The sequence below is a fragment of the Drosophila bipectinata genome, chromosome XL (assembly GCF_030179905.1).
Source record: "Drosophila bipectinata strain 14024-0381.07 chromosome XL, DbipHiC1v2, whole genome shotgun sequence".
In the NCBI taxonomy this organism is placed as follows: domain Eukaryota; kingdom Metazoa; phylum Arthropoda; class Insecta; order Diptera; family Drosophilidae; genus Drosophila; species Drosophila bipectinata.
The window spans coordinates 16,097,757-16,121,116 of NC_091734.1; the positions used below are offsets into that span (position 1 = coordinate 16,097,757).

General features: G+C 40.5%; 4 protein-coding genes across 4 annotated transcripts; 3 read left to right on the forward strand and 1 right to left on the reverse strand.

The window, feature by feature from the left end:
* Positions 1 to 3,185: 3,185 nt before the first annotated feature.
* Positions 3,186 to 6,895, reverse strand: LOC108129928 (nose resistant to fluoxetine protein 6-like). The gene is made up of 9 exons (XM_017248245.2): positions 6,558 to 6,895; positions 5,893 to 6,235; positions 5,018 to 5,085; positions 4,749 to 4,951; positions 4,577 to 4,689; positions 4,295 to 4,511; positions 4,069 to 4,241; positions 3,545 to 4,010; positions 3,186 to 3,484 (listed from the first exon to the last, which is right to left on the reverse strand). Exons 1-9 carry the CDS (start codon positions 6,883 to 6,885, stop codon positions 3,269 to 3,271), a joined length of 2,127 nt encoding a protein of 708 aa, XP_017103734.2. The 5' UTR covers positions 6,886 to 6,895; the 3' UTR covers positions 3,186 to 3,268.
* A 6,515-nt stretch (positions 6,896 to 13,410) lies between these two features.
* LOC108129938 (nose resistant to fluoxetine protein 6) lies at positions 13,411 to 16,055 on the forward strand. The gene is made up of 9 exons (XM_017248256.3): positions 13,411 to 13,714; positions 13,770 to 14,109; positions 14,164 to 14,237; positions 14,295 to 14,497; positions 14,561 to 14,673; positions 14,735 to 14,951; positions 15,011 to 15,183; positions 15,248 to 15,698; positions 15,751 to 16,055. The coding sequence occupies exons 1-9, from the start codon at positions 13,411 to 13,413 to the stop codon at positions 15,985 to 15,987; spliced, it is 2,112 nt and encodes a 703-aa protein (XP_017103745.3). The 3' UTR covers positions 15,988 to 16,055.
* A 2,090-nt stretch (positions 16,056 to 18,145) lies between these two features.
* Positions 18,146 to 18,585, forward strand: LOC108129919 (mitochondrial import receptor subunit TOM20 homolog B-like). The gene is made up of 2 exons (XM_043211171.1): positions 18,146 to 18,451; positions 18,511 to 18,585. Exons 1-2 carry the CDS (start codon positions 18,146 to 18,148, stop codon positions 18,583 to 18,585), a joined length of 381 nt encoding a protein of 126 aa, XP_043067106.1.
* Positions 18,586 to 19,598: 1,013 nt separating this feature from the next.
* LOC108129948 (nose resistant to fluoxetine protein 6) lies at positions 19,599 to 23,281 on the forward strand. Its single transcript, XM_017248267.3, has 8 exons — positions 19,599 to 20,502; positions 20,563 to 20,935; positions 21,031 to 21,104; positions 21,167 to 21,482; positions 21,542 to 21,761; positions 21,826 to 22,007; positions 22,162 to 22,633; positions 22,829 to 23,281. The coding sequence occupies exons 1-8, from the start codon at positions 20,175 to 20,177 to the stop codon at positions 23,111 to 23,113; spliced, it is 2,250 nt and encodes a 749-aa protein (XP_017103756.2). The 5' UTR covers positions 19,599 to 20,174; the 3' UTR covers positions 23,114 to 23,281.
* Positions 23,282 to 23,360: the final 79 nt, after the last annotated feature.

Genomic DNA, 23,360 nt, shown 5'->3' on the forward strand with positions numbered 1-23,360 from the left:
GGCTAGTTGGATGACAAAGATAAAACCGACATTTTAAGACGGTTACTAATAAAATCACCTGGGTGGTTCCGATATTTATAGTCCGTTTATTTACATATCAGAACATATTTGGTACATTTTGGTTGAACATCTCCTTTGGTAGATTGATTCAATATAAACGACTAACTGACGACTAGAGTAGTGAAAACTAATTAATCCAAAAAAACCTTTTCCAAAAATCCAAAAATTTAAAAAAAAAACAACAAAGGAAAGCTGACTTCGGGCGGAGCCGAAGTTGATATACCCTTGAAGTTAAAACCGGATATACATATATCGTAAACATCGAATATAGTTGGCTGATCCTTATGAGAATATGATAATGTAACTCAATTTATTTTAATAAAAAATCTAAAAAAAAGTCCCAAACTTCTTTCTTCAAAAATACCAAAGTTGGTATTTCTACCAAAAACCATTTCCGATCGTTCAGTTATATGGCAGCCATAAGATATAGTTGGCCGATCTTTATGAAATTAGGTAGGTCGGATTATCTGACCAAAAAGAGAATCTCTATATAGTTTCAGTTTTCTATTTTCAAAAACACGAAAGTTGGGTTTTTTCCGATCGTTCAGTTATATGGCAGCTATAGGATATAGTCTGCCGATCCTTATGAAATCCTTGTAGGATTATAATTTTGTGGGTGACGAAAGTCTGAGTCACAGCTTATTTGACCCACCTTTTGGCAGGGGCACATTATATTTAAAACTGTCCATTGCGGACAACCATTAAATTGTTTTACATAAGTTCGCTTATCTTTAGTAATATATATAAAACTAAGTAATACTAGACTAGGGTACGTTAAAGTATAAACAATATGTATGAGGAACTATAAAAGTTGGAGAAAGGAATGTTAGGAAGTCCAGACGAGGTCCAGAGCTTGCGTCCTTGTCAGTCGTCTGAGCTGCTCACTGTTGGCCAGCAAGGCGATGGCCGACAGATTTGGGTGGTCGTAGAGCATCTTTATGTAGCGCGCGCTGCTTTTCTCTATTTCGTCTTTCACCCATGGGAACTTTAGGACCTCATGGATGGTGTGGTTGTCATGGAAGATGTGGGCCCCGGTGGCGATTTTTAGGGCTTTATTCTCGAACGTTTGAAATTCAAACTTTGAATAATTCGCACATTCGACGACTTCGCAGTGCCCCAGAGTTGGATGACATATGTCCAAATTGGACGTATTACGGCCTTGTACACCAGAAGCTTTGAAGACGTTCGGAGCTTTGTTCTATGACGCCGCCTGAAGCCTGAAGCGCTTAGCAATTTTTAAGCGGAAACAAGTCCCGAAAAACCGTTTTTTCTAAATAAATCAAAATTTTGAGGGTGTTGGAAAAAGTTCAAAAACGGTTTTATACTATATTCAACCTAATGAACAATTCCTACTAGATCTCTTCAAAAGTTCCAAATCACCAATTCCAAAGTCGCACTGTGTAATCAGCAAACAAACTTCTTATCTGACGAATTAATACTAAGCAATGGTTTCGAAGGGAGCACGGGGAAAGCAAGTTATAATCAGGCATACACTAACCGCCACTAATATGAATTTCATTCATCCATCTTTGCTACGACGGTTACATCTCTTCGATTAGTGAGTTCCTCAGTTGTTAATAACCATCATGCTGAACAAACAGGCAGCTAGAAGCAACATTGCCACGACTATTCCAGCGACACCCTTCTTGCCCCATTTGTAAAGCGCAATCAGAATAAGGGGCGATAGAATATAGAGCTGCATGTCCACTGCCAAATACCATGAGTGACCTAAACACTGCAAAAACATTAGAAGAAGATTTTCTAATCCAAAATTACGGCGTAACTTACGATGTCGTGTGTGGCATAGTTTTGAACATACAGGAGCGTCCAAGCCCACGTGCTCTCGCAAATAGAGTATCCATCTTTGCTACGACGGTTACATCTCTTCGATTAGTGAGTTCCTCAGGTATTATTTTATGGAATAATCGTACTCCGCAGAGTATACGATTTTGTCGACCCTTGAAACTCGAGTTTCTGAAGGAATCCACCGAAGTTATAATTAGCAAAAAACTGAATATGCAAGAGCAAATTCAAAATTTAATATCATGCAAAATTAATATTAACAACAAACAATGCATACAAGTATATGTATGTAAAGTTTAGTTTTTTATACCTTTGCAGAAGGTATTATAATTTTGTCCCAAAGTGTGCAACGCAGTGAAGAAGACATCTCCGACCCTATAAAGTATATATATTCTTGATCAGGATCACCTCCTGAGTTGATATGAGCATGTCCGTCTGTCTGTCTGTCTGTCCGTTTCTACGCGAAGTAGTCTCTCAGTTTAAAAGCTATCGTCTTAAAACTTTGCACACACCCTTCATTCCTTTGCACGCAGTATATAAGTCGGAACGGCCCGGATCGGCCGACTATATCCTATAGCTGCCATATAACTGATTGATCGGAAATGGTATAACTTTGGTGTTAACTTACAGAATGTATAAGAGAACTTTACAAAATAAAATCAGTTTCCAAAAGGAACGCATTGGAGTAAGACCTATTTATTTAACACTGTCCAAGGCCAAAACTAGATTTTAATTAGATAATAATTTTTTTTTAGTTAGTAAGTATGAAGGTAATTTAAGTTTTACTATAAAATAAATACATAATAAAAATACATAATAAAATAAAAAACATTCATCATTCACGGAGAGTCGGACCATAGACGAAGATTTTGTGAACTGGCTGTCAGTTTGATAACGGACCATAGGGACCATAGACATTTCGTGAATTCGTTGTAAGTCCATTAAGTCCTATAATTTCAGATTATAGCTGAAAATTTTATGAATTCACTTGGAGTCTGATGTCGGGCTATTGATCCACGTTAGACGTTCGCTTCCGAAGAGCTTTGCCTCAAAAACTGAGCGACTGGTGGTTGGTTAGAGAATAGTTCTCGGATCCCAAATCGGTTGTTTTCTTCTCATTAACTTTATTTTCACTTATGGATCCGATTGCGAATTGCACCCGATAGCACTGAACGCGCTTAAATTTTTAAGAAGGGCTCTCATTTTCTCTTGACCCCAAGCATTATAAGACCTTACCAAAGGCGATAGGATAACCGGTAGCTCCAGAAGCCGATATGGGAATATAAAAAATTAAGAAAGCCGATTTAAAAGTGAAAAAGTGCTTTATAGGGTTTTATAGCTTTTTATTTAAGCCACTTCAATACTCCATAAGTACTAAAAACTAGTTTTAAATATACTGGAAATTCTAAAGGCGTATGTTTTTCTCCGGAGCCGGTCCCGGTCTTTCGATTTCCTTCTTATTCTCCAGCTCTCCCTTGAGCTGGGCAGCTTTTGTGGGGGGATGTGTCTTCTGAGTGGGAAGGAAAATTTTTTCGAGATTTCCAAAGGGAGCCTCAATGATAATGAAAACGGCGAAGGCGAGGAGTATGGTGAATCCAAAATCACCCCAAAACCGAAGCATCTAAAAGAAATAATGCAATCAGCTTGGACAGCATAATACAGAATAAGGTCTAGAACAAACCACTTGGTAATCACTGAAGTAAGTATTACTCCGAACGAGCCCGGCATTCAGGCTTTCTATAAACATATGGAAGATGTAGGCGGAGTATGAGAGGCGTGACAGAGGCTGCCACAGTGGAGATGAGAGGATGCTGTTGGCTATACCCCCGTAGCCGTGCATGCAGGCGAATACCACCCAACAGAGACCCAAGGGCCAGGATATGCGAGTAAAAGTAAGGTAAAAGGCTTCCTCTAGCGTGGAAGGAGTCTCAAAGTTCTTCTGCTGCGCGAAAACTCCAAAAATGCAGCAAAGGAGCAGAGCCCAGCTTAAAGCCCATCCCAGGACGACAGCCATCCAGTTCAGCTTAAAGGACTTGCCCCGTTTGACGTGTAGAAAATATCCGAACACGACACCAATAAGGTAGGGTGAGGCCCGCGTGTGTGTTGAAAAGTATATCTTTTTCATGGCATCCTCGGTTTCAGTGATTCTATAAATGGTGATGTTAACGACTGTATATATATATATTCTACTATGTTTGTACCTACAGCGAAATGTTGTTAATAACCATCATGCTGAACAAACAGGCAGCTAGAAGCAACATTGCCACGACTATTCCAGCGACACCCTTCTTGCCCCATTTGTAAAGCGCAATCAGAATAAGGGGCGATAGAATATAGAGCTGCATGTCCACTGCCAAATACCATGAGTGACCTAAACACTGCAAAAACATTAGAAGAAGATTTTCTAATCCAAAATTACGGCGTAACTTACGATGTCGTGTGTGGCATAGTTTTGAACATACAGGAGCGTCCAAGCCCACGTGCTCTCGCAAATAGAGTATTCGTCGAAGCTCACTTTTCCGTATAGGGGACCATCGCCCATTCGCGGAAGGATTTTCATGTAGACGAGAACGGCCACGGCCAAAACAGGCGTGAGGCGTAAATAACGGTGCAAGTACATAAGTGGAATATTGAGTTTTCCGTTAGTCCTGAATAGAGAGTGTTTTAAGGGTTAGTGGGTTCTAGAACGAGGTTTCCAACAAAGAGCCCATACTTCTCCATTGAACGCAAGGCTATCAGCACCAGGAGAAGGCCGCTTAAGAAAAAGAACGTGTCCACGGAGTACGCTGCATGCTGCAGTAACATGCTGTAGGCCGATCTACGCCACTAAAAGCCCATAGGTCTATTACATGAAAATAGCAATTTTTTAAACTAGAAAAACTAACCCAGTGCACGTCGATGTAGTTCAAGTTGGGAGAAAACAGATACACGAGGTAGTCATGTCCAAAGACCACCCAGATAAATGATAGGCAACGGATTCCATGCAGGCTGTCAATAACATTGGGATTGGACTTGGTCTCTACGATTTGGAACAGAAACCGGCAATTGGCACGTGCCGAGAAAGCCTTCACTACAGGATTCAGGGTGTCTGGAAAAATATTGAATTTTTTATACAGCTGGGTCCCCCGCATTGGGAAGTTACGTGAATACTTACTTTGGCCATGGTAGAAGTAGTCATAAATGGTCGCGAAAGTAAGAGTTGCCAATATAGAGAGGATAACTCTGGAAGGTATTAGGAATCGGAGCGTAAGGATAAAGTTTATTTTCGTATTTTTTATATCATATCGACGCATTTCCGCGAAAGTATCGTATGTTGAAAAATCCAATTTTACAGGAGAAGCTTTTTATACCCTTGCAGAAGGTATTATAATTTTGGTCAAAAGTGTGCAACGCAGTGAAGGAGACATCTCCGACCCTATAAAGTATATATATTCTTGATCAGGATCAACTCCTGAGTTGATATAAGCATGTCCGTCTGTCCGTCTGTCTGTCCGTCTGACTGTTTATACGCAAACTAGTCTCTCAGTTTTAAAGCTATCGTCTTGAAACTTTGCACACACCCTTCTTTTCTTTGCACGCAGTATATAAGTCGGAACGGCCCGGATCGGCCGACAATATCCTATAGCTGCCATATAACTGATTGATCGGAAATGGTATAACTTCGGTGTTTTTAAAGTTAGATAGTTCAAATATTAGGTGAGAGCTACTTTTGGCAAAATAATACGACATGCTGAATTTCGCAAGATAAATTTCGATCCACCGACTCCTATAGCTGCCATATAACTGACCGATCGGAAATGGTATTTGGTAGAAATACCAACTTTGGTATTTTTGAAGATAGTAGCTTGGGACTTTTTTTTTAGATATTTTATTGTAATTAATTGGTTTTATTATAATATTCTCATAAGGATCAGCCAACTAAATCCGATGTTTGCGATAAATATCCGGTTTTAACTGCCAGGGTATATCAACTTCGACTCCGCCCGAAGTTAGCTTACCTTTCTTGTTTATTTTTAAATAACCACTTACATAATACAAATAGTAAGTTCCCTCTCTGAGGTTTGGCATGAATCTTCTCTTACCAAGTGGATCTCCTGATCAAGCTCAAAGTTGAGGAGCGTTTGAAAGAGCTTACGCAGCATCGTATCCATTATGGCTGCAGAACAGGACGCGGGGAAGCAGACCGCTGTCTTCAGGGACAACACTGGCGATATGTTTGGTGCTAGCGGGACCCTCGAAAGACAGTACTTTCCCTTGATACTGTGACTCGAGGTCACGGCGTGGTTTATGCCCAGGCACTCGTCGTAGTTTCCCAAGTCTATCAGGTTCCCAGTAAATATTCCCGATGGTAGGGAACCCCAAGAGTCGATAACTGTTTAAATATTATAGTTATTTATAAAATTATTTGTAGAGTTCTTATTATCGAACAAATATTTAAGTCACTATGATCACTATCACTGATGATCACTGTATGCTGATCATCACTATCTAAACAAGGTTTAACAACATCCTTAACAACGCTAAATCTAGCAAATACCGAAATTAAAATTTTACCTACTTTTTTAATTCAATGAATTAAGCTAAATATATGTACATATATGTATCCACTTTTTTTAAGTCTATTTAAAAACTTTTTGTAAGATTCGGGTAAGTCCTTACAACAAATAAACTTAATGTTGCATTTTAGAACTCACCTTTCAGGGCCCAAAGTTTAGTTGCCTTCAAATCCTGGCTGAGTAAAGCTATGTCCGCAATGCACTTCGCATCCTCCTGCGTGGGCAACCGGGAACCCTTTTCTCCAAATATATCCAGCACCAAGTCTGACGCCGTAAAGTTACCATAGTAGCTAAAAAACTCAACCGGCAGACGTCGGAGTCTGGACGTACTCAAATGGGTTTGCGGATCAACGCTGTCGCCTGGGGCTGAAGGCACGTTGAACAGGTTGTGTAGCAGCAGGTTCTTCCTGATATTTGCCGTGACAAGTGTCAAAAAGGACAGAAGAAGCAGGGCAGTTAGTCGCATTTCGACAACGTCTTTCGTGTAACGTAAAAAATTTATTGGCCTGCCCACCAGCTCGCTTGTACTTTTATGCTGAAGACTTCGGCATCGATAGGCAGACGTTATCACATCAACCACACAACCGTAAACCTGGATTCCGCGTAATCTATTGATTAGCGTTGGCCAAGTCTAGGTCGCTGCCAAAACCAATCCCATGGTCAATGAATTCGGGGAAGTTCCCCACTACGTATTACATTTCTTGCGGATAAGCTGCTACAAAGTAGTAGAGGCAGTGGTCTATTCTTATTGTTATGTTAGTTTGACGATAATATATAGGTTGTTAAGTATACATAGGTATGTACATATAAACATAAATCTAGACTCTTAAGTCCAGACAAATCACAGAAATGGTTGGCCAAAACGTGCCTTTCTTATTAAAATTCAGTTGACTTGGATCGCACTGTACTTTGGCTGCAATCTAAATGCGATAACCGATTATGTGTCTAAGAAACAAATATCAACAGTAATATCACGGTAGGTCGTTTTCCTAAAATTGGCTATCGTGGAGAGGTTCCCTGTAATTTGATTTTGTATTCGATAGGACAACAAAAAAATAACGTTTGTGGAATCACCTCTAAAAAAACATTTTTTGCCTTTTAACACTGCGTTGCACATTACCCGCTGCATGGGTATAAAAACAGGTTCCGCAAACATTAAGCGTATTATAAAAAAAAAAAAAATTTTTTGTGATAAATCTGGTTTTTTATACATTTCTATAGTTAATGTATAATAAAATGTTTGTCATGAAAAGTTTTTCAAAAAACCTTTGTGTACTGGCGCTACAATTTATGGGGGCGGAATGGGGCATGGAAAAAATTTAAAACAGACTTGAACTGCGAAATAATTAATTTATGTGTTAAACTGGTAGGCTTTCCGATTTTTCTACAAAAGTATTTGTTTTTAGGAAAGCTATTTGAGAATACTTCATGTACTAATTTCGATTTTCGTACCATTTAAGTTCCACTAGCTTTCAAAAAAGCTTGTTAAGCCAAATAAAATAGTAAATATTATTTAGAATTAATTACACTTTTTTCACCGAATCAGCTTCTCATATTGTCTTGCGATTTTAGCGGTTATACGACCTATGCGCGCTTTTTTGTGTTCGAGACTTTATTTGTTGCATCTATTATTCATAAACAAGTGAATGTGCATAAATGTCAGCGAATAAATGTTATGCATTTCTTTTTTCCAATTGTAAGACCTCAGTTGTTATGCGAAATAAGCTTTTCGATCCAGATTAACATTCAAGGAACGTCTATCTTTAAGCTGTTATTTTACCCATACGTTTTGATAAGCACCTCTTCTCTGCAAAGATTGGTCGATAAGATGTCATTGGTATTGGTACTGTGTTGTTTATTTTGATTGTTGTCAAATGCTTGGAGTACAAAATTTTCTGTACCAGCTTACAGCCTTATTACCTTTATCGCAAAAAAATTGGATCAAAAGAGTCCATTAGAGAAAAGTATTCATCGTTCTTTTTCCTAATATTACCCTGAACCAGAAATAATTTTGAATTCCCAGTTTTGCTGCAGTTATGTAGATAAGTATACATGATTAATGACTCCGATATATTCGGTAAAGCCAATCAAAAGCTCTTTAACAGTTAGTCTATTAAACAAAATTAATACCCCCTGTAGAGGGTTTTATAATATTGGTCCAAAGTGTACTATACAACGCAGTGAGGGAGTGAGCTGCGAATCATCTGCTATAAAGTATATGTGTACATATATTCTTGATTAGGATCACCTTCTGAGTCTGCAAGCAGTCCTCATGCCAAATTATTTCTATACTATTACTATACTACTACTATAGTCCATATACAGCGTGACAATAAATAAACCGGACAAACATTTCTGATCATAACTTTTTAAAGAACTGTATTTGAGAAATATGCAGATACACAACTATTAAATAGGTATTGTGTTAACATATATTCAGCTGGTTTCGTAGTGGATTTACACCAGTCCTGAGTCAATTTGGCTCTATGGGCTGACGCTGAATCCTGTTGAAACGTCCACTCCGTATCACCGAAGTGCTGCTGGGCCCAAGGAAGCACAACAGTTTCCAAAATGCCCCGGCGGTACACTTCCTGATTGATTTTGACCACTTGATCGATGAAAACAAGGGGTGAAAATGAAAATTCCGAGTGATCCGCTTTTTCACGATCTGGCGAATTCTGGAAGTGTTAGCGGTGCATGGTCTGCCTCGTCCGGGACGGTAACCTTCAGGGCCAAGCTCATAAAATCGCCGGATAGCGTCAGAGACCGTTTGTTTTGGTATGCCAAGCAAACGAACAATGTCGCATTGGCAATTTGAAACAGTTTTAAAATTGCGCAACGATTGTAAGACATCCCGAAACAAATATAAAATTGTTGAGAATCACAAAAATGTAAATATATTTGTTTCAGAAAAGTACAAGCTATCGATAAATGCATTTATTTAAGGGCTGCATCATGACACATTTATAATAGATTGCTTCAAAGTTTGTCCGGGTTATTTATTGTCACCCTGTATATCTGAAAAACAAATTTCATCCAAATCGTATGATTTTTCCATACAAACGTGATAACATTTTAAACACGTGGATCTCGAAAACTATCAGATATAAAACTATCCGATTTGGAACTTGGATTCGTATGGTATCCGGGGAGATCAAGTTTGTGTCAAAATTTTGCCACACCCACTCCCGCCTCCAAAACCTAAATCTGGTTATAGCACCAGTTCGTTAATGGTTTTGGAAAGTCGGATAATTTTTAGAGAAGTTATAGACTTTTTAGTCTGCTTTGCTACTGAATCGGTAGTACGGCCTTAGGGGGTAGTGTGGGGCTTCCGTTGTTGTTTGTAGCGAAAGTACAAAATTATGTAACAAATGTTTGTTGCTGAGAATCCATTCCGTTAAAGTTTAAACTTTAAGTGCTAGTTAGTTATGGGTGGAAGAGATGAGTACCAGGTATCATACAGTCGGGAAACTCGACTGTAGCCGTCTTTTCTTGTATTAACTATTTGTTGCTTATATTGGTAACGCGGCTTTCTCGAAAAATAAGAGTGATTTGATTAAACAGAATTATTTAGGAGTTGATAAGAGCAAAATAAAAACAAGAAAGCAAAGCTAACTTCGGGCGGAGCCGAAGTTGATATACCCTTGCAGCTAAAACCGAATATATAGCGCAAACATCGGATATAGTTGGCCGATCCTTATGATTACATCATAATAAAACCAATTAATTACAATAAAAAATCTAAAAAAAAGTCCCAAGCTTCTATCTTCAAAAATACGAAATTTTATATTTCTACCAAATACCATTTCCGATCGTTCAGTTATATGTCAGCTATAAGATATAGTCAACCGATCCTAATGAAACTTTGTAGGTCGGATTAACTGACCAAAAATAGAATGTGTACCAAGTGCCAGCTTTCTATCATCAAAAACACGAAAGTTGGGTCATTTCCGATCGTTCAGTTATATGGCAGCTATAGGATATAGTCGGCCGATCCTTATGAAATTTGGCATGTCATATTATTTTGCCAAAAATAGCTCTCATATCAAATTTGAACTCTCTAACTCTAAAAACACCGAAGTTATACCATTTCCGATCAATCAGTTATATGGCAGCTATAGGATATAGTCGGCCGATCCGGGCCGTTCCGACTTATATACTGCGTGCAAAGGAAAGAAGGGTGTGTGCAAAGTTTCAAGTCGATAGCTTTAAAACTGAGAGACTAGTTCGCGTAGAAACAGACAGACAGACAGACGGACAGACGGACAGACGGACAGACGGACAGACGGACAGACGGACATGCTCATATCAACTCAGGAGGTGATCCTGATCAAGAATATATATACTTTATAGGGTCGGAGATGTCTCCTTCACTGCGTTGCACACTTTTGGACAAAATTATAATACCCTCTGCAAGGGTATAATAATTTTAAGAGGTGTTTCAGGACACTAAGAATATCGTTTAAGGCCAATCACTCAGCCCGGCCTTCTCAGAAGTTCATCGGCGATTGGCTCAGACAGCTCGCCAAGTTAATCTTTGATTTCTGCCATGAGTCAGGTAGTGCTACGATAACGTTAAGACACTTCAGAGTTCCAGGTGTATTACTCAGAACGCAGCGTCGACAATTTGTGTTTTATCAATTACTAAGACTATTGACATAGTTGTTTGGAAGGGGTAATCAAATATTCTTAGACGATAAGAGTAAATTACAAAGCTTCATCAGCATAGATGTTTGAGGAAAACAATTGTTTGCCTCCAGAATACAGTAGCATCAACTGAATTTCGGATTATTTTTAAATCTTTGCAGGGTGTGTTATTTTGGTCCAGATAGGGGCAATGCATTTGTTTTTTTCAAGATGTGAAACGAGACAGTTTATAATAATACATTCAATTTCGTTTATTCTCTATTGGCCGACTCGACTCTGTGTCATAGAAATAAAGTCGCAGCGCTTAACAAGAAAGGAAAGCTAACTTCGGGCGGAGCCGAAGTTGATATACCCTTGCAGTTAAAACCGGATATATATCGCAAACATCGGATTTAGTTGGCCGATCCTTATGATTACATTATAATAAAACCAATTAATTAAATTACAAAATCTAAAAAAAAGTCCCAAGCTTCTATCGTCAAAAAAAACAAAGTTGTTATTTTTACTAAACACCAAATACCATTTCTGATCGTTCAGTTATATGGCAGCTATAAGATATAGTCGGCCGATCCTTATGAAATTTGGTAGGTTGGATCAACTGACCAAAAATAGAATCTGTATGGAATTCCAGCATTCTATCTTCAAAAACACGAAAGTTGGGTCATTTCCGATCGTTCAGTTATATGACAGCTATAGGATATAGTCGGCCGATCCTTATGAAATTTGGCACGTCGTATTGTTTTGCCAAAAATAGCTCTCATGTTAAATTAGAACTTTCTAACTTTAAAAACACCAAAGTTATACCATTTCCGATCAATCAGTTATATGGCAGCTATAGGATATAGTCGACCGATCCCGGTCGTTCCGACTTATATACTGCGTGCAAAGGAAAGAAGGGTGTGTGCAAAGTTTCAAGTCGATAGCTTTAAAACTGAGAGACTAGTTCGCGTAGAAACGGACAGACAGACAGACAGACGGACAGACGGACAGACGGACAGACGGACATGCTCATATCAACTCAGGAGGTGATCCTGATCAAGAATATATATACTTTATAGGGTCGGAGATGTCTCCTTCACTGCGTTGCACACTTTTGGACAAAATTATAATACCCTCTGCAAGGGTATAAAAAAAGTCCCAAGCTTCCATCATAAAACCTAAGTTTGTATTTTAACCAAATATCATTTCCAATCGTTCAGTTATATGGCATCTATAAGATATAGTCGACCGATCGTTATGACTTTGGAAGGTTGGATCAACTGACCAAAGATAGAACCTGTACGATGTTACAACTTGACAACTTTCTTAAAAAACACGAAAGTTGGGTTCCGATTGTTCAGGTTTATAGCAGCTATAAGATATAGTCGGCCCTCGTAAAAAAATTGTGTACGTAGTATTATTTTGCAAAAAATAGCATTTGTACAAAATCTGAACTTTCTAAATCTAAAAACACCAAACTGCAAGCAAAGGAAAGAAGGGTGTGTGCAAATTTTCAAGTCGATAGCTTTAAAACTGAGAGACTAGTTCGCGTAGAAACCGACGCGAATATTTGGTCGATATTTGGTCAGTTCATCCAACCTACCAAATTTCATAAGGATCGACCGACTATATCCTATAGCTGCCATATAACTGAAAGATCGGAATTGACCCAACTTTTATGTTTTTGAAGATAGAAAGCTGGAACTTGGTACAGATTCTAGTTTTGGTCAGTTCATCCAACCTACCAAATTTCATAAGGATCGGCCAACTATATCCGATGTTTGCGATATATATCCGGTTTTAACTGCAAGGGTATATCAACTTCGGCTCCTTTCTTTCCTTTAGCAAGTTAGCTTTCCTTTCTTGTTTTATACTGCCCTTCTCAAACAATTTTTTTTATAAACAAATGGTGTTCAAAAAATTTATTTTAAGTAGTAATCTTAATTTCTGGAAATGTTGTGAAATAGAGGAGAGGTATCATATATTCGAATAATCGCTTCAACTTTATTTTAAATATTTTTGCAGCCATAGTCTGAGATATGAACTCTTATTAGCAAAAATAATAGAGTAGCTACAATTCAAAAGCTACAAATAACTTAAACTTTTAACAATTAATATATTTTAAATCTACAGAACTATTAATGTCAATAAGGTAAATAAATTTATATTGAAAAAATTCAGTAGTTGCTTCTGTAACTTGACTATCAGCCCACAACATGACTAGCTGATTGCAGTTGGCCAAATCCTAGAAGATAAGCCATGAAGCGTTCGATCTAATTTAAGATAAGGAGGGCTGCCCTCCGGAATATAAATGGGGCATTGGGGACCAAGCACTCAATCAGTTTACATAGTCGGACTGGAAAACATGGTCAGGCTATTCGTAGTTTTGTGGCTTAGCTCCCTGGCAATGGTGAGTGCCCAATTTGGGGAAAACCAGTTAGCCTTGGGTAAGCAAATACCAGTCGGGGACTTGGGGGCCGAACAGTATGCGGCCATCTCAAAACTTCGACGTTTGTCGGTGGAGTTTGTCGAGCTGTTCCCAAACATAACCGCAGGCGACCTGACGGGGGACCTTAGCAGGGCAGGACTACTTTCTGCGCAAGAGTGCCAGCTTGACATAGCACTCCTAACAAAGGATCTGGCGTCATTTAAGAAGTGGGCTCTGAAAAGTAAGCATTGCTGAAACTAGCTGAAAATAATATTTCTTAAACTCACCTTGTGCAGTGGTCGACTCGTGGGGCTTCCTGCCTGCTGGAATGCTCGTGGGAAACTTTTGGGACCTGGGCAACTTCGATGAGTGTGTCGGCATCGAGCATGCTGTGTCTCTCAGTCATAGAGTGCAGGGTAAGTACTGCTTCGCCAAGGTCCAGTTGGCCTCAGTGGTCCTCAAGACGGGTGTCTGTTTTCCCGCATCCTGCTCGGCATCCCACATGGACACCGTGCTGAGAAGCCTGTTCCAAAACCTGCTTGACGCGGAGATAAGTCAGGACGTGGAGATCGTGAGCGAAGCCACATGCCAGACGGCGGAGAAAAAGCCATACGACGGCATCACTATATTCACCATGTATGTTGCCGTTTAAAAATTTTTCGGGGTGTGGTGTGATTTAGTTCTTTCCAGAGTTCTTCTATCGGTGCTGGGTGCTTTGGTAGCTGCAAGTTCAGTTTACGACTACTTCTTCCACCAGGATGACAGTGAGTACCTTGAAAACAATTGCAAAACTAGGAATGCAATAAATAAATCTTTTTAAGAGAGCCTCAATGCCGTGGTCAAGGCGTTCTCGGCACGCGCCAATTCCCGAGCACTGTTCCGGTTGGTGGAGCCCAAGTCGAACCCCAATGTTATAGATTGCCTGCACGGAATTCGATGCATGTCGTTCATCTGGGTAGTTTTTGCTCACGACTACATGGTCTTCGCATCATCTCCCAATACAAACATGCTTGACGCACTTTCGGTAAATCTGAAGAAACAAAGTTTCATATAAAAACTACAATTTAAATACCCAATTTCTCTTCAGTGGATAAAATCCTTCTTTAGTCAGTTTGTCATCCACGGAATCTTTGCCGTCGACACGTTTTTCTTCTTAAGTGGCATGTTGCTAGTTGTAATCGCCCTTCGGACAATGGAAAGGTTTGTTTGATTGCGATTTCACTGGTTAAAAGCGAGCTCACATTGGAGGCCATTCTTTCAGGACCAAGGGCAAGCTCAACATCCCCATGATGTACCTACAGCGGTATGTGCGCCTCACGCCCCTCGTAGCCTTTGCCATCCTCCTCTACCTGAAGATCTTGCCCCTTTTGGGCGACGGTCCCCTTTTTGGCCAAATATCGTTTGACTCCTACGCATCCTGCGAGGCCAACTGGCTATGGACGCTTCTTTATGTGCAGAACTACGCAACACGTGATATGGTATGTTGCTGAGAGCATTCACATAGGCTTCTACTAACAAACCCTGATAACCTTTTCAGTGCCTAAGCCATTCCTGGTACCTGGCCGTGGACATGCAACTCTTCATCTTCGCGCCGTTCCTTCTTATCGCCCTATTCAGGTGGGGCAAGAAGGCGGCCGCTAGCATCTTTATCCTGATGCTGCTTTTGGCCTCCTGTCTCTTCAGCATGATGGTTATTAAAAACATGTCTATGTAAGTTGTACTAAGCTATGCCATGTGACTCCGATGAGGATAATGAACCAAAATCTTTTTGCAGGAACGGGAGCGAAGAGGGCAGGGCCAAGTTGTATTACACGCCGAACGTACGTGCGTCGCCGTATCTAGTGGGAATCCTATTCGGATACTTTCTGCACCTGACTCGCGGCAAGAAGTTCAATCTGAACCCCATCACTGTTCTGCTAGGGTGGCTAGTGGCGCTTGCTCTAATATTCACCTGCCTCATAGCGGTGTACCGTGCCAGTGATATATCCATTGTGGAGGAGGCCTTGTTTGTGAGCCTTACCCGCATCGCCTGGCCCTTGGGCCTCTGCTGGGTGGTGTTCGCCTGTATGAATGGGTACGGCTACTTGGCAGACAGCTTTCTCTCGTCCCCCCTGTGGCAACCCATGTCCCGGCTCTCCTACGCCGCCTACATCTTCCACATGTTCATAGAGTCCCTTAACAGTGGCATTACCCGCACTAGCACCTATTTCAGCGACTACCAAGTGGTAAGTGGGATTCCTTCTCCAAAGTGTCTTTCTTAACTCTTTCTGTCCTTAGATGCTACGCTTCTGGGCGGATCTTGGCTTCACGATGATTCTTTCTTACCTGATGCACATCCTGGTCGAGGCGCCTTTCGCCAATTTGGTGACCATCATGATGAGCCCAAAGAATCCCAAGTCGGCATCTGATGAAACCCTCCAGACTAAGTCAGCGCCAACCGAAGAAGCTATCGAACCTCCCTCTGAAGCTCCTGCAAGTCCACCCCTTACTGAAAGAAAGGAGAACCAAAGGTAAACGTGTTTAGAATCGCTTACTTATGTAAGATGAATTTTTTAAGATTAAAAAATAAACACTGAACATAACCACAGCTCTATAAAATCAAAACAAAAATGGACTGCAGTAGTCGCGTTTCTTGATTATAAAAGATTACGGACATTTAAAATTGGAGTCAGACAATTTTATTGTAGAAATCATTTGGGGAAATCGGAGTTTCACTAGGAAGTCTTAAAAATGGTTTGCAATCTCCGTAAAAACAAGGAAAGCTAACTTCGGGCGGAGCCGAAGTTGATATACTCTTGCAGTTAAAACCGGATATATATCGCAAACATCGGATATAGTTGGCCGATCCTTATGGGAATATGAATATATAATCCAATTTATTACAATACAAAATCTAACAAAAAGTCCCAAACTTCTATCTTCAAACATACCAAAGTTGGTATTTCTACCAAAAACCATTTCCTATCGTTCAGTTATATGGCAGCTATAAGATATAGTCGGCCGATCGGGTTGCATCGAAAAAGTCCATATAGTATTGCTCCATTAATGCGGAAACATACAGAACAAGACAAACTATCTTATAGTTAAACTATTCAGAATTGAACAAGCTTCGACATACATACACTTAGATTTTACACAAAATTACCTTTGAAATCATTTACATAATTTACAAAATATTAGTAAATACGCACTAATCCCAAAAAAGAGTAATTACAAAAAATAAGTAAAATCAAGAAAGGAAAGCTAACTTCAGGCGGAGCCGGGTATAGCCGGCAAGGGTATATTTGCAGCTAAAACCGGATATATATCGCAAACATCGGATATAGTTGGCCGATCCTTATGAATTATAATTTGGTAGGTTGGATGAACTGACCAAAAATATAATCTGTACCAAGTTCCAGCTTTCTATCTTCAAAAACACAAAAGTTGGGTCATTTCCGATCGTTCAGTTATATGGCAGCTATAGGATATAGTCGACCGATCCTAATGAAATTTGGTAGGTTGGATCAACTGACCAAAAATAGAATTTGTACTAAATTCCAGCTTTCTATCTTCAAAAACAGGAAAGTTGGGTCATTTCCGATCGTTCAGTTATATGGCAGCTATAGGATATAGTCGGCCGATCCTTATGAAATTTGGCATGTCGTAATGTTATATGTCGTAAAAAATGCTCTCATGTCAAATTTGAACTCTCGAACTTTAAAAACGTCAAAGTTATACCATTTCCGATTAATCAGTTATATGGCAGCTATAGGATATAGTCGGCCGATCCGGGCCGTTCCGACTTATATACTGCGTGCAAAAGAAAGAAGGGTGTGCGCAAAGTTTCAAGACGATAGCTTTAAAACTGAGAGACTAGTTTGCGTAGAAAGACAGAAAAGTAGAAAACAGACAGACAGACGGACATGCTCAGATCAACTCAGAAGGTGATCCTGATCAAGAATATGTATTCTTTATAGGGTCGGAGATGTCTCCTTCACTGCGTTGCACATTTTTGACCAAAATTATAATCCCCTCTTCAAGGGTATAAACATTGCAGGAGCTGGGAAACTTTATCGCATGTAACTTTACTTGACTTTTCATCAGATGGTTATTCTTATATTGCAAGATTTGGGATTGTCTGTAATATGACTCTTAATATAGGCCAAGTTCTTTCTGAAACATTTGTTTGCTAAAGGATTTACATTTTTGATTTTAATTTTGCGAGTATTGGGAATTATGAAAACTGATTTTAATTGTATTTCCCGAAAATAAATAAAATGCAAGTAGAGGAACCTAAATCTGGGCCCACACAAAGGTTATACTGTTTCAAGTCTATTGCAAATTGCTAATACCCTGTCTTTTGTTCAGCGAGGTAAATATACAACATGTAAAAGCGAAATATGCGGGGTTTCTTAGCAATACTATCTGCCATGAAGCTGTAAAGAAACGCATATAACTCTTGCGTGGCCCAATGTTAGGTTTCTCTGCTTCGTTTGAGAAGTAATCATTTTGAATTATAATTTATAACTCATCAGCTGTGCCGGGTTTGACAATTCATTGAAAAAGGCTAGGAGTACGAGTGACTTTTTCATTTAAAATTTAAATTTTACACTTTCAATAAACAGCACGCAGAAAGAAAACGTTAACATTTTACTAGTATTTCCGTTTGCTTCCAAATTTGAATCGTGAGATGGCACTACCATTTATCGTCAGCCTTACACTCGGCACGGGTGTAGCCTTCTTCCTAGGCTACTGCATCTACTTTGATCAAAAGCGGCTGTCGGCTCCCGACTACAAGAAGCGAGTACACGAACGCCGCCGCTGGAATCGCATGAATACCGCCACGATAGTGCCATGCGCCAACAACAAGGCCGCCCTCGAGGAGTACTTCGTCACCCAGATGAAGGCGGGCGAGGCGCTGATTAAGCAAAACCAAGTGGAGGAGGGGCTGACCCACTTCATCAACGCCATCATTTTGTGCGCCCAACCCGCAAAGGTGGTCCGCTCGCTAAGGCGCTCCTTATCCAGACACGTCTACAAACTGCTTGTCCGAAGCTAAAGAGCATCAGGGTCCTTCCCAGCACGGAGCCCGAGGACTATTTCGACGATGAGGAGCCCCGCAAGGCCTAATTTTTAAGTTTACTGCTGTTACTTTTCCGACCCTTTGAGGTAGTCCTCAACGATTACGGTAGACCCGTAACAAGCCGCATGACTTAGTAAAAAGACTATACATATATAATCGAAAAATTCAAAAATATGCTGTGGCCGTTCGATCTAACTGCCGGTTCTGGTGTCTTGAATGTTTCCATTTCGACGTTGATGGCTTGGAGAAAATAACATTATATTGTATCTGAAAGGCATTTGAGAATGCATCAGAAAAGCTCTAGAAACTCTAGAAAGCAGAAAAGAAACTCTACATCAGGTTAACTATGAAGCTCGTTTTGCAAAGCAAGCATTGTTTAAAAAAATGTTTGAAGTGCAAGCAAATAGACAGATCTTACTCGCTGTATGTGGGAGGTTAGCTGCGCTTATGAAAAGTTCAGAAAAATAACTAATGGAAGAAATTCAAATTCACACACAGTAGTTTTCATTGCATTTCCTTTACTTGCTCAGAGCTTCGCATTATTCTTGTTCCAGTTCGAATATCCTTTTCGGCTTCGTCTTGCTCTGTTGGATTCACATCTCTTATCACATCTCTAACGGTACAGGGTTATTCAAAACTAATTTATTCATATCGCTATGCTAAGTTTAAGAATAGTATTATCCGCCAGATATCTTCGTGTGTGGCCCTTCCAGCAGCAACACTGCGACTGCATTACTTACCCGTTACTGGCTATATGAGCTGTATATAACCAAATCATAAAAACACAATGACAATACTTTTGATAATAAGTAAGCTTGTTGGGAGTCGATTGGACGCTTCGTAGGGGGTTTTGTTTTTAAATCAAATGATAACTCCACTCATCTACATGTTGACACCTGTTCGGGTTCTTAGTAATAGTGTAAACATTTTTAATCATCTACTTATTGAGAATTGATATCAGTTGTTAGCAAGAAACTTCTTGAAGTGGTTGAATATTCATACTAAAATATTTTTAAAATAAGATTATTCGATTACGCGGGCCCCGACAATTCTACTGCAGCTTACAGGATGTGCGCTTAAATTCGGTTTGTTTTGCATAAATATGGGTATGGGCAGAATCTGGATACACTTTATCTTTCATTCATAGTAATATTCGGGTAAAACATATCTTGTCGCTAAGCACTCCAGGCTCTATGCATTCAGGTGATAAGGAATACAAGTATTGGATTGATAAGACAGTTAACTTGTTCAGTTTCTAAATGCTAAAAGCTTCTGCTTCGCAAAACAACATGTTCAAGAGCATAAGCTAACACCCAATTTACCAATCTCCATCGTTTTTACCATATCAACTTAATTTTGCTACGATAATTCTTTGAAACCAATCTTAGAATTATTGGACCTTCGGAACGGTACAATGATTACCAGGAAATGCTATAAAAATAGGTACAAATTTGCGGCACAGAATAGGATTACAGGAACTAGCGGTACTTTAATCGATTCGTAGTATCTTGGCAGTGGTAAGAGGCTAACGATAACGATTACGCGATTCGGGGGAATACTACGCCGGCATGGCCATATAAACGGCCCATGAAGGGGCGATTAGCCACACACGTTGACTGGTCGGACCGTAGTAAGGATGGTCGTTGCAGTAGGTTCTCTGTTTATAATTGGCTTGGCGGCACTGGGGGCGGCGGAAGTCCCTGGATTGACCGACTACCAGCAGCTTAAGGAATTAAACTTTTACGGATTCAACTCCGAGAACAGTGAAGCACCTACAATGGCAGACTACCAACGACTTATGAAGCTGCGCTCATTGGGCATGGAGTTTTTCCACCAGTTTAAGAATATTTCAACAACAGAACCCCAATTTCTAGACGAACTAGAAAGGGCAGACAGCTCTTGTATTTTAGACATGAAACAGTTCATGGAGGACCTGACGTCGGCCAAATTTTGGGCCATATCTAGTAAGTGTAATTCATTTTTGCCACCTCTAATGCCTACTAATTAGATAACTTCTGGAATAGTGATCGATTCTTGGGGCACCATACCCTCCGGATACCTTTACGGAAACCGGGTCGACATGGGCAACTACGATCAGTGCCTCAGTGTAGACAGGACGGTTAGCGAGTCGCAGAACATTAAGGGAAAGTATTGTATGATGGAGCTGCCCGTTGCCAAGTGGCTGGGACTTAACGCCCCGATCTTGTCAATGATAAACATTAAGACGGCCTTATGCTTCCCCTCCTCTTGCTCGCCGGAGTTCATGGAGAACCTCGTGGCTTTAGTGCTCAAAGGACTGCTCGGAGTGAGTGACCCCAGTAGCATGTTTTTTATTAATCAGGAGAGCTGCAAGACAAAAGATGATCCACCCTTAAGCACCACCACAATCGTGACCATGTGAGTATCCCTTTGGCTCCCAGAGACCCTCATTAGCCGTTTGAAGCTTAGATTAAAATCTATTTGGCATTCTACATCGAATTAATGCTTTTCAGAGCTCTTGTGTCCGTTTTTTGTGTGCTAGCCGTTCTCTGCACCGCCTGCGACTATTTCTGGTGTCAGAATCAAAGTAAGAGCAGCTGAAGTTAGTATTCATCCAGAGGGTCTGATCAAATATATTCTGCTTCGCAGGCAAGATCCCGAGGGTGGTCAAGGTGTTCTCAGTGCGCACGAACTCTAAGGAGCTTTTTTCTGTAGTGGACCCCAAGTCAACTCCCAACGTCATTCATTGCATTCACGGATTACGCTGTATGTCGCTAATTTGGGTGATAGTGGGCCACGAGTATACCGACACTGTAATGTCGTACACTATCAACCGGATAAAAGTCCTCTCGTGGTTTCGGAAGCCCTTCTCTAGCTTCATTATATACGCTCCTTTCTCGGTGGACACGTTTCTTTTCATCACTGGCCTGCTTCTGGTTGTCATCGGACTTCGTTCTCTGGAGAGGTAAGTGTTCAGCGGTACCTCCCACGGAAGAAAATTACTCTTTTGCATACCATTGACAGGGCGAAGGGGAAGCTGAACATACCGATGATGTACCTGCATCGCTACTTGCGCCTAACCCCGATCGTCGCCGTGGCCATCCTGGTCTACATGCAGCTGTTACCGCTTATTTCCAAGGGCCCAGTGTCCCAGGACCTTGCTCTATTCGACTACTCTGTCTGCAGTAAGAGCTGGTACTGGAACATGCTCTTTGTGCAGAATTACGCCGCTGTGTCGGAGATTGTGAGTTTTAAGCAGTCCCCCTTCCCTTTCACGTGATTTCAACCAGCATTACTTTTTGATGTAGTGTCTTCCGCACACCTGGTACCTGGCCGTGGACATGCAACTGTATATCCTGGCACCCTTTCTGCTTCTCGCCCTTTACAAGTGGGGCGCGAAGGCGGCCGGAGCTGTCCTGGTCCTAATGCTGCTGCTCTCCGCTTGCCTATTTACTACAATAATGACTAATGATTTCAAAGTTACCTTCTTGTAAGTAATATTAGCGGCTACAATTTTTAGCGGCTACGAAAACAATTTTTTCTGGAAATTTTATATTTATATTTCAGCTATTGAAAATAACTCTATTTTAATTCTCACTTAAACCTCACCTTTTTAATGCATATTTATATACCTACATATGCAGACACGGCGGTCAGCTTCCAGAAGTGCAGAAGAAGCTGTACTTTGCGACACACAACCATGCAGCCCCCTGGCTGGTTGGAACTCTCTTTGGTTACTTCATGCACCGCATCCGGGGTGCGAAAGTCGAACTCAAGTGGCAAGCGGTCTGGGCAGGTTGGCTGCTCTGCCTGGCCATGATGTTTACAGCCATCTTCTCGATGTTTAAGTTCAACAAGCTGTTGGCGCCATCGCCCACAGTCCTGGAGGGGGCATTCTTCTACACACTCACTCGAGTAGGCTGGCCCTTGGCCATGTGCTGGGTTGTCTTTGCCTGCGTCCACGGATACGGCGGCATGGCCAACAGCTTCCTGTCTTCGCCCATGTGGCAGCCCCTCTCTAGGATCTCGTACTCCGCCTATATTTGGCATATTTTCATTCAGGAGGTCAACCACAGACGCATTCGCACGAGCGCCAACTTTTCGGATTATGATGCGGTAAGTTAAGGTAGTCCTACTTTTCTAATAACAAGGCATGTGCACTTTTTTCAACTTTCCATATAAACTATATATCATATTTATACTCAAACCCCATCGGTCGGGTAAACACAGTTAGGATCTACTGATTCTAATAATACAAGACTTCCCCACAGCAAGTTTTCCACTCTACTGACACATTTCTTTCTCTTTTAGATGCTGAACTTCTGGGGATGCTTTGGATTCACTCTTGTAATGTCATATGCATTCTATGTAACCATCGAGGCTCCCTTGGCAGGACTTGAAAACCTCCTCTTGCCAAGTCGGAAGAAGCCGACGAAAACAAGAGAGACAGAAGGACAGCCTCAAAATAAGGAGGATACACAAAAGATTCCGTCGGAGGATCAAAACGCAATCCTGCCCGAAAAAATTCAGCCTGACCTGGAACAGGCCACGGCGACATCCATTGAAAGTAGAGATAATTTGCAGCAATCAGATTAATTAAATTAATCTAGTTAGTTAGTTTAGGATAAAACATTGAACACTAAAGTTTTTTTTATACACTTTTTTTTTACAGTGAAGAAGCTGTATAGCAAATATTCACATTCCTCAAAGTTTATATAAGGATTACCTACTTTTAAGCAAAAATAAATCAAACATCAACCAAAATCTATGAAAGTGAATTTTTATTTCTAATATTAAAAAAAAAGACAAAAATTTTAAACTTAACCTGAAAAAGGTTTGGGCC

What these genes read in the sequence shown, in the direction of transcription:
- LOC108129919 (XM_043211171.1), top strand. Translation starts at nt 18,146, where the DNA reads ATGGCACTACCATTTATCGTCAGCCTTACACTCGGCACGGGTGTAGCC. An exon ending in TGTGCGCCCAACCCGCAAAG is followed by an intron (nt 18,452 to 18,510) that starts GTGGTCCGCTCG and finishes GCTTGTCCGAAG; the next exon opens with CTAAAGAGCATCAGGGTCCT.
- LOC108129948 (XM_017248267.3), top strand. Translation starts at nt 20,175, where the DNA reads ATGGTCGTTGCAGTAGGTTCTCTGTTTATAATTGGCTTGGCGGCACTG. An exon ending in ACCACCACAATCGTGACCAT is followed by an intron (nt 20,936 to 21,030) that starts GTGAGTATCCCT and finishes AATGCTTTTCAG; the next exon opens with AGCTCTTGTGTCCGTTTTTT. An exon ending in ACTTTTCGGATTATGATGCG is followed by an intron (nt 22,634 to 22,828) that starts GTAAGTTAAGGT and finishes TTTCTCTTTTAG; the next exon opens with ATGCTGAACTTCTGGGGATG.
- LOC108129938 (XM_017248256.3), top strand. Translation starts at nt 13,411, where the DNA reads ATGGTCAGGCTATTCGTAGTTTTGTGGCTTAGCTCCCTGGCAATGGTG. An exon ending in GGCATCACTATATTCACCAT is followed by an intron (nt 14,110 to 14,163) that starts GTATGTTGCCGT and finishes AGTTCTTTCCAG; the next exon opens with AGTTCTTCTATCGGTGCTGG. An exon ending in ATTTCAGCGACTACCAAGTG is followed by an intron (nt 15,699 to 15,750) that starts GTAAGTGGGATT and finishes TTCTGTCCTTAG; the next exon opens with ATGCTACGCTTCTGGGCGGA.
- LOC108129928 (XM_017248245.2), bottom strand. Translation starts at nt 6,885, where the DNA reads ATGCGACTAACTGCCCTGCTTCTTCTGTCCTTTTTGACACTTGTCACG. An exon ending in TAAACTTTGGGCCCTGAAAG is followed by an intron (nt 6,236 to 6,557) that starts GTGAGTTCTAAA and finishes ATATTTAAACAG; the next exon opens with TTATCGACTCTTGGGGTTCC. An exon ending in CTACTTCTACCATGGCCAAA is followed by an intron (nt 4,952 to 5,017) that starts GTAAGTATTCAC and finishes ATATTTTTCCAG; the next exon opens with ACACCCTGAATCCTGTAGTG.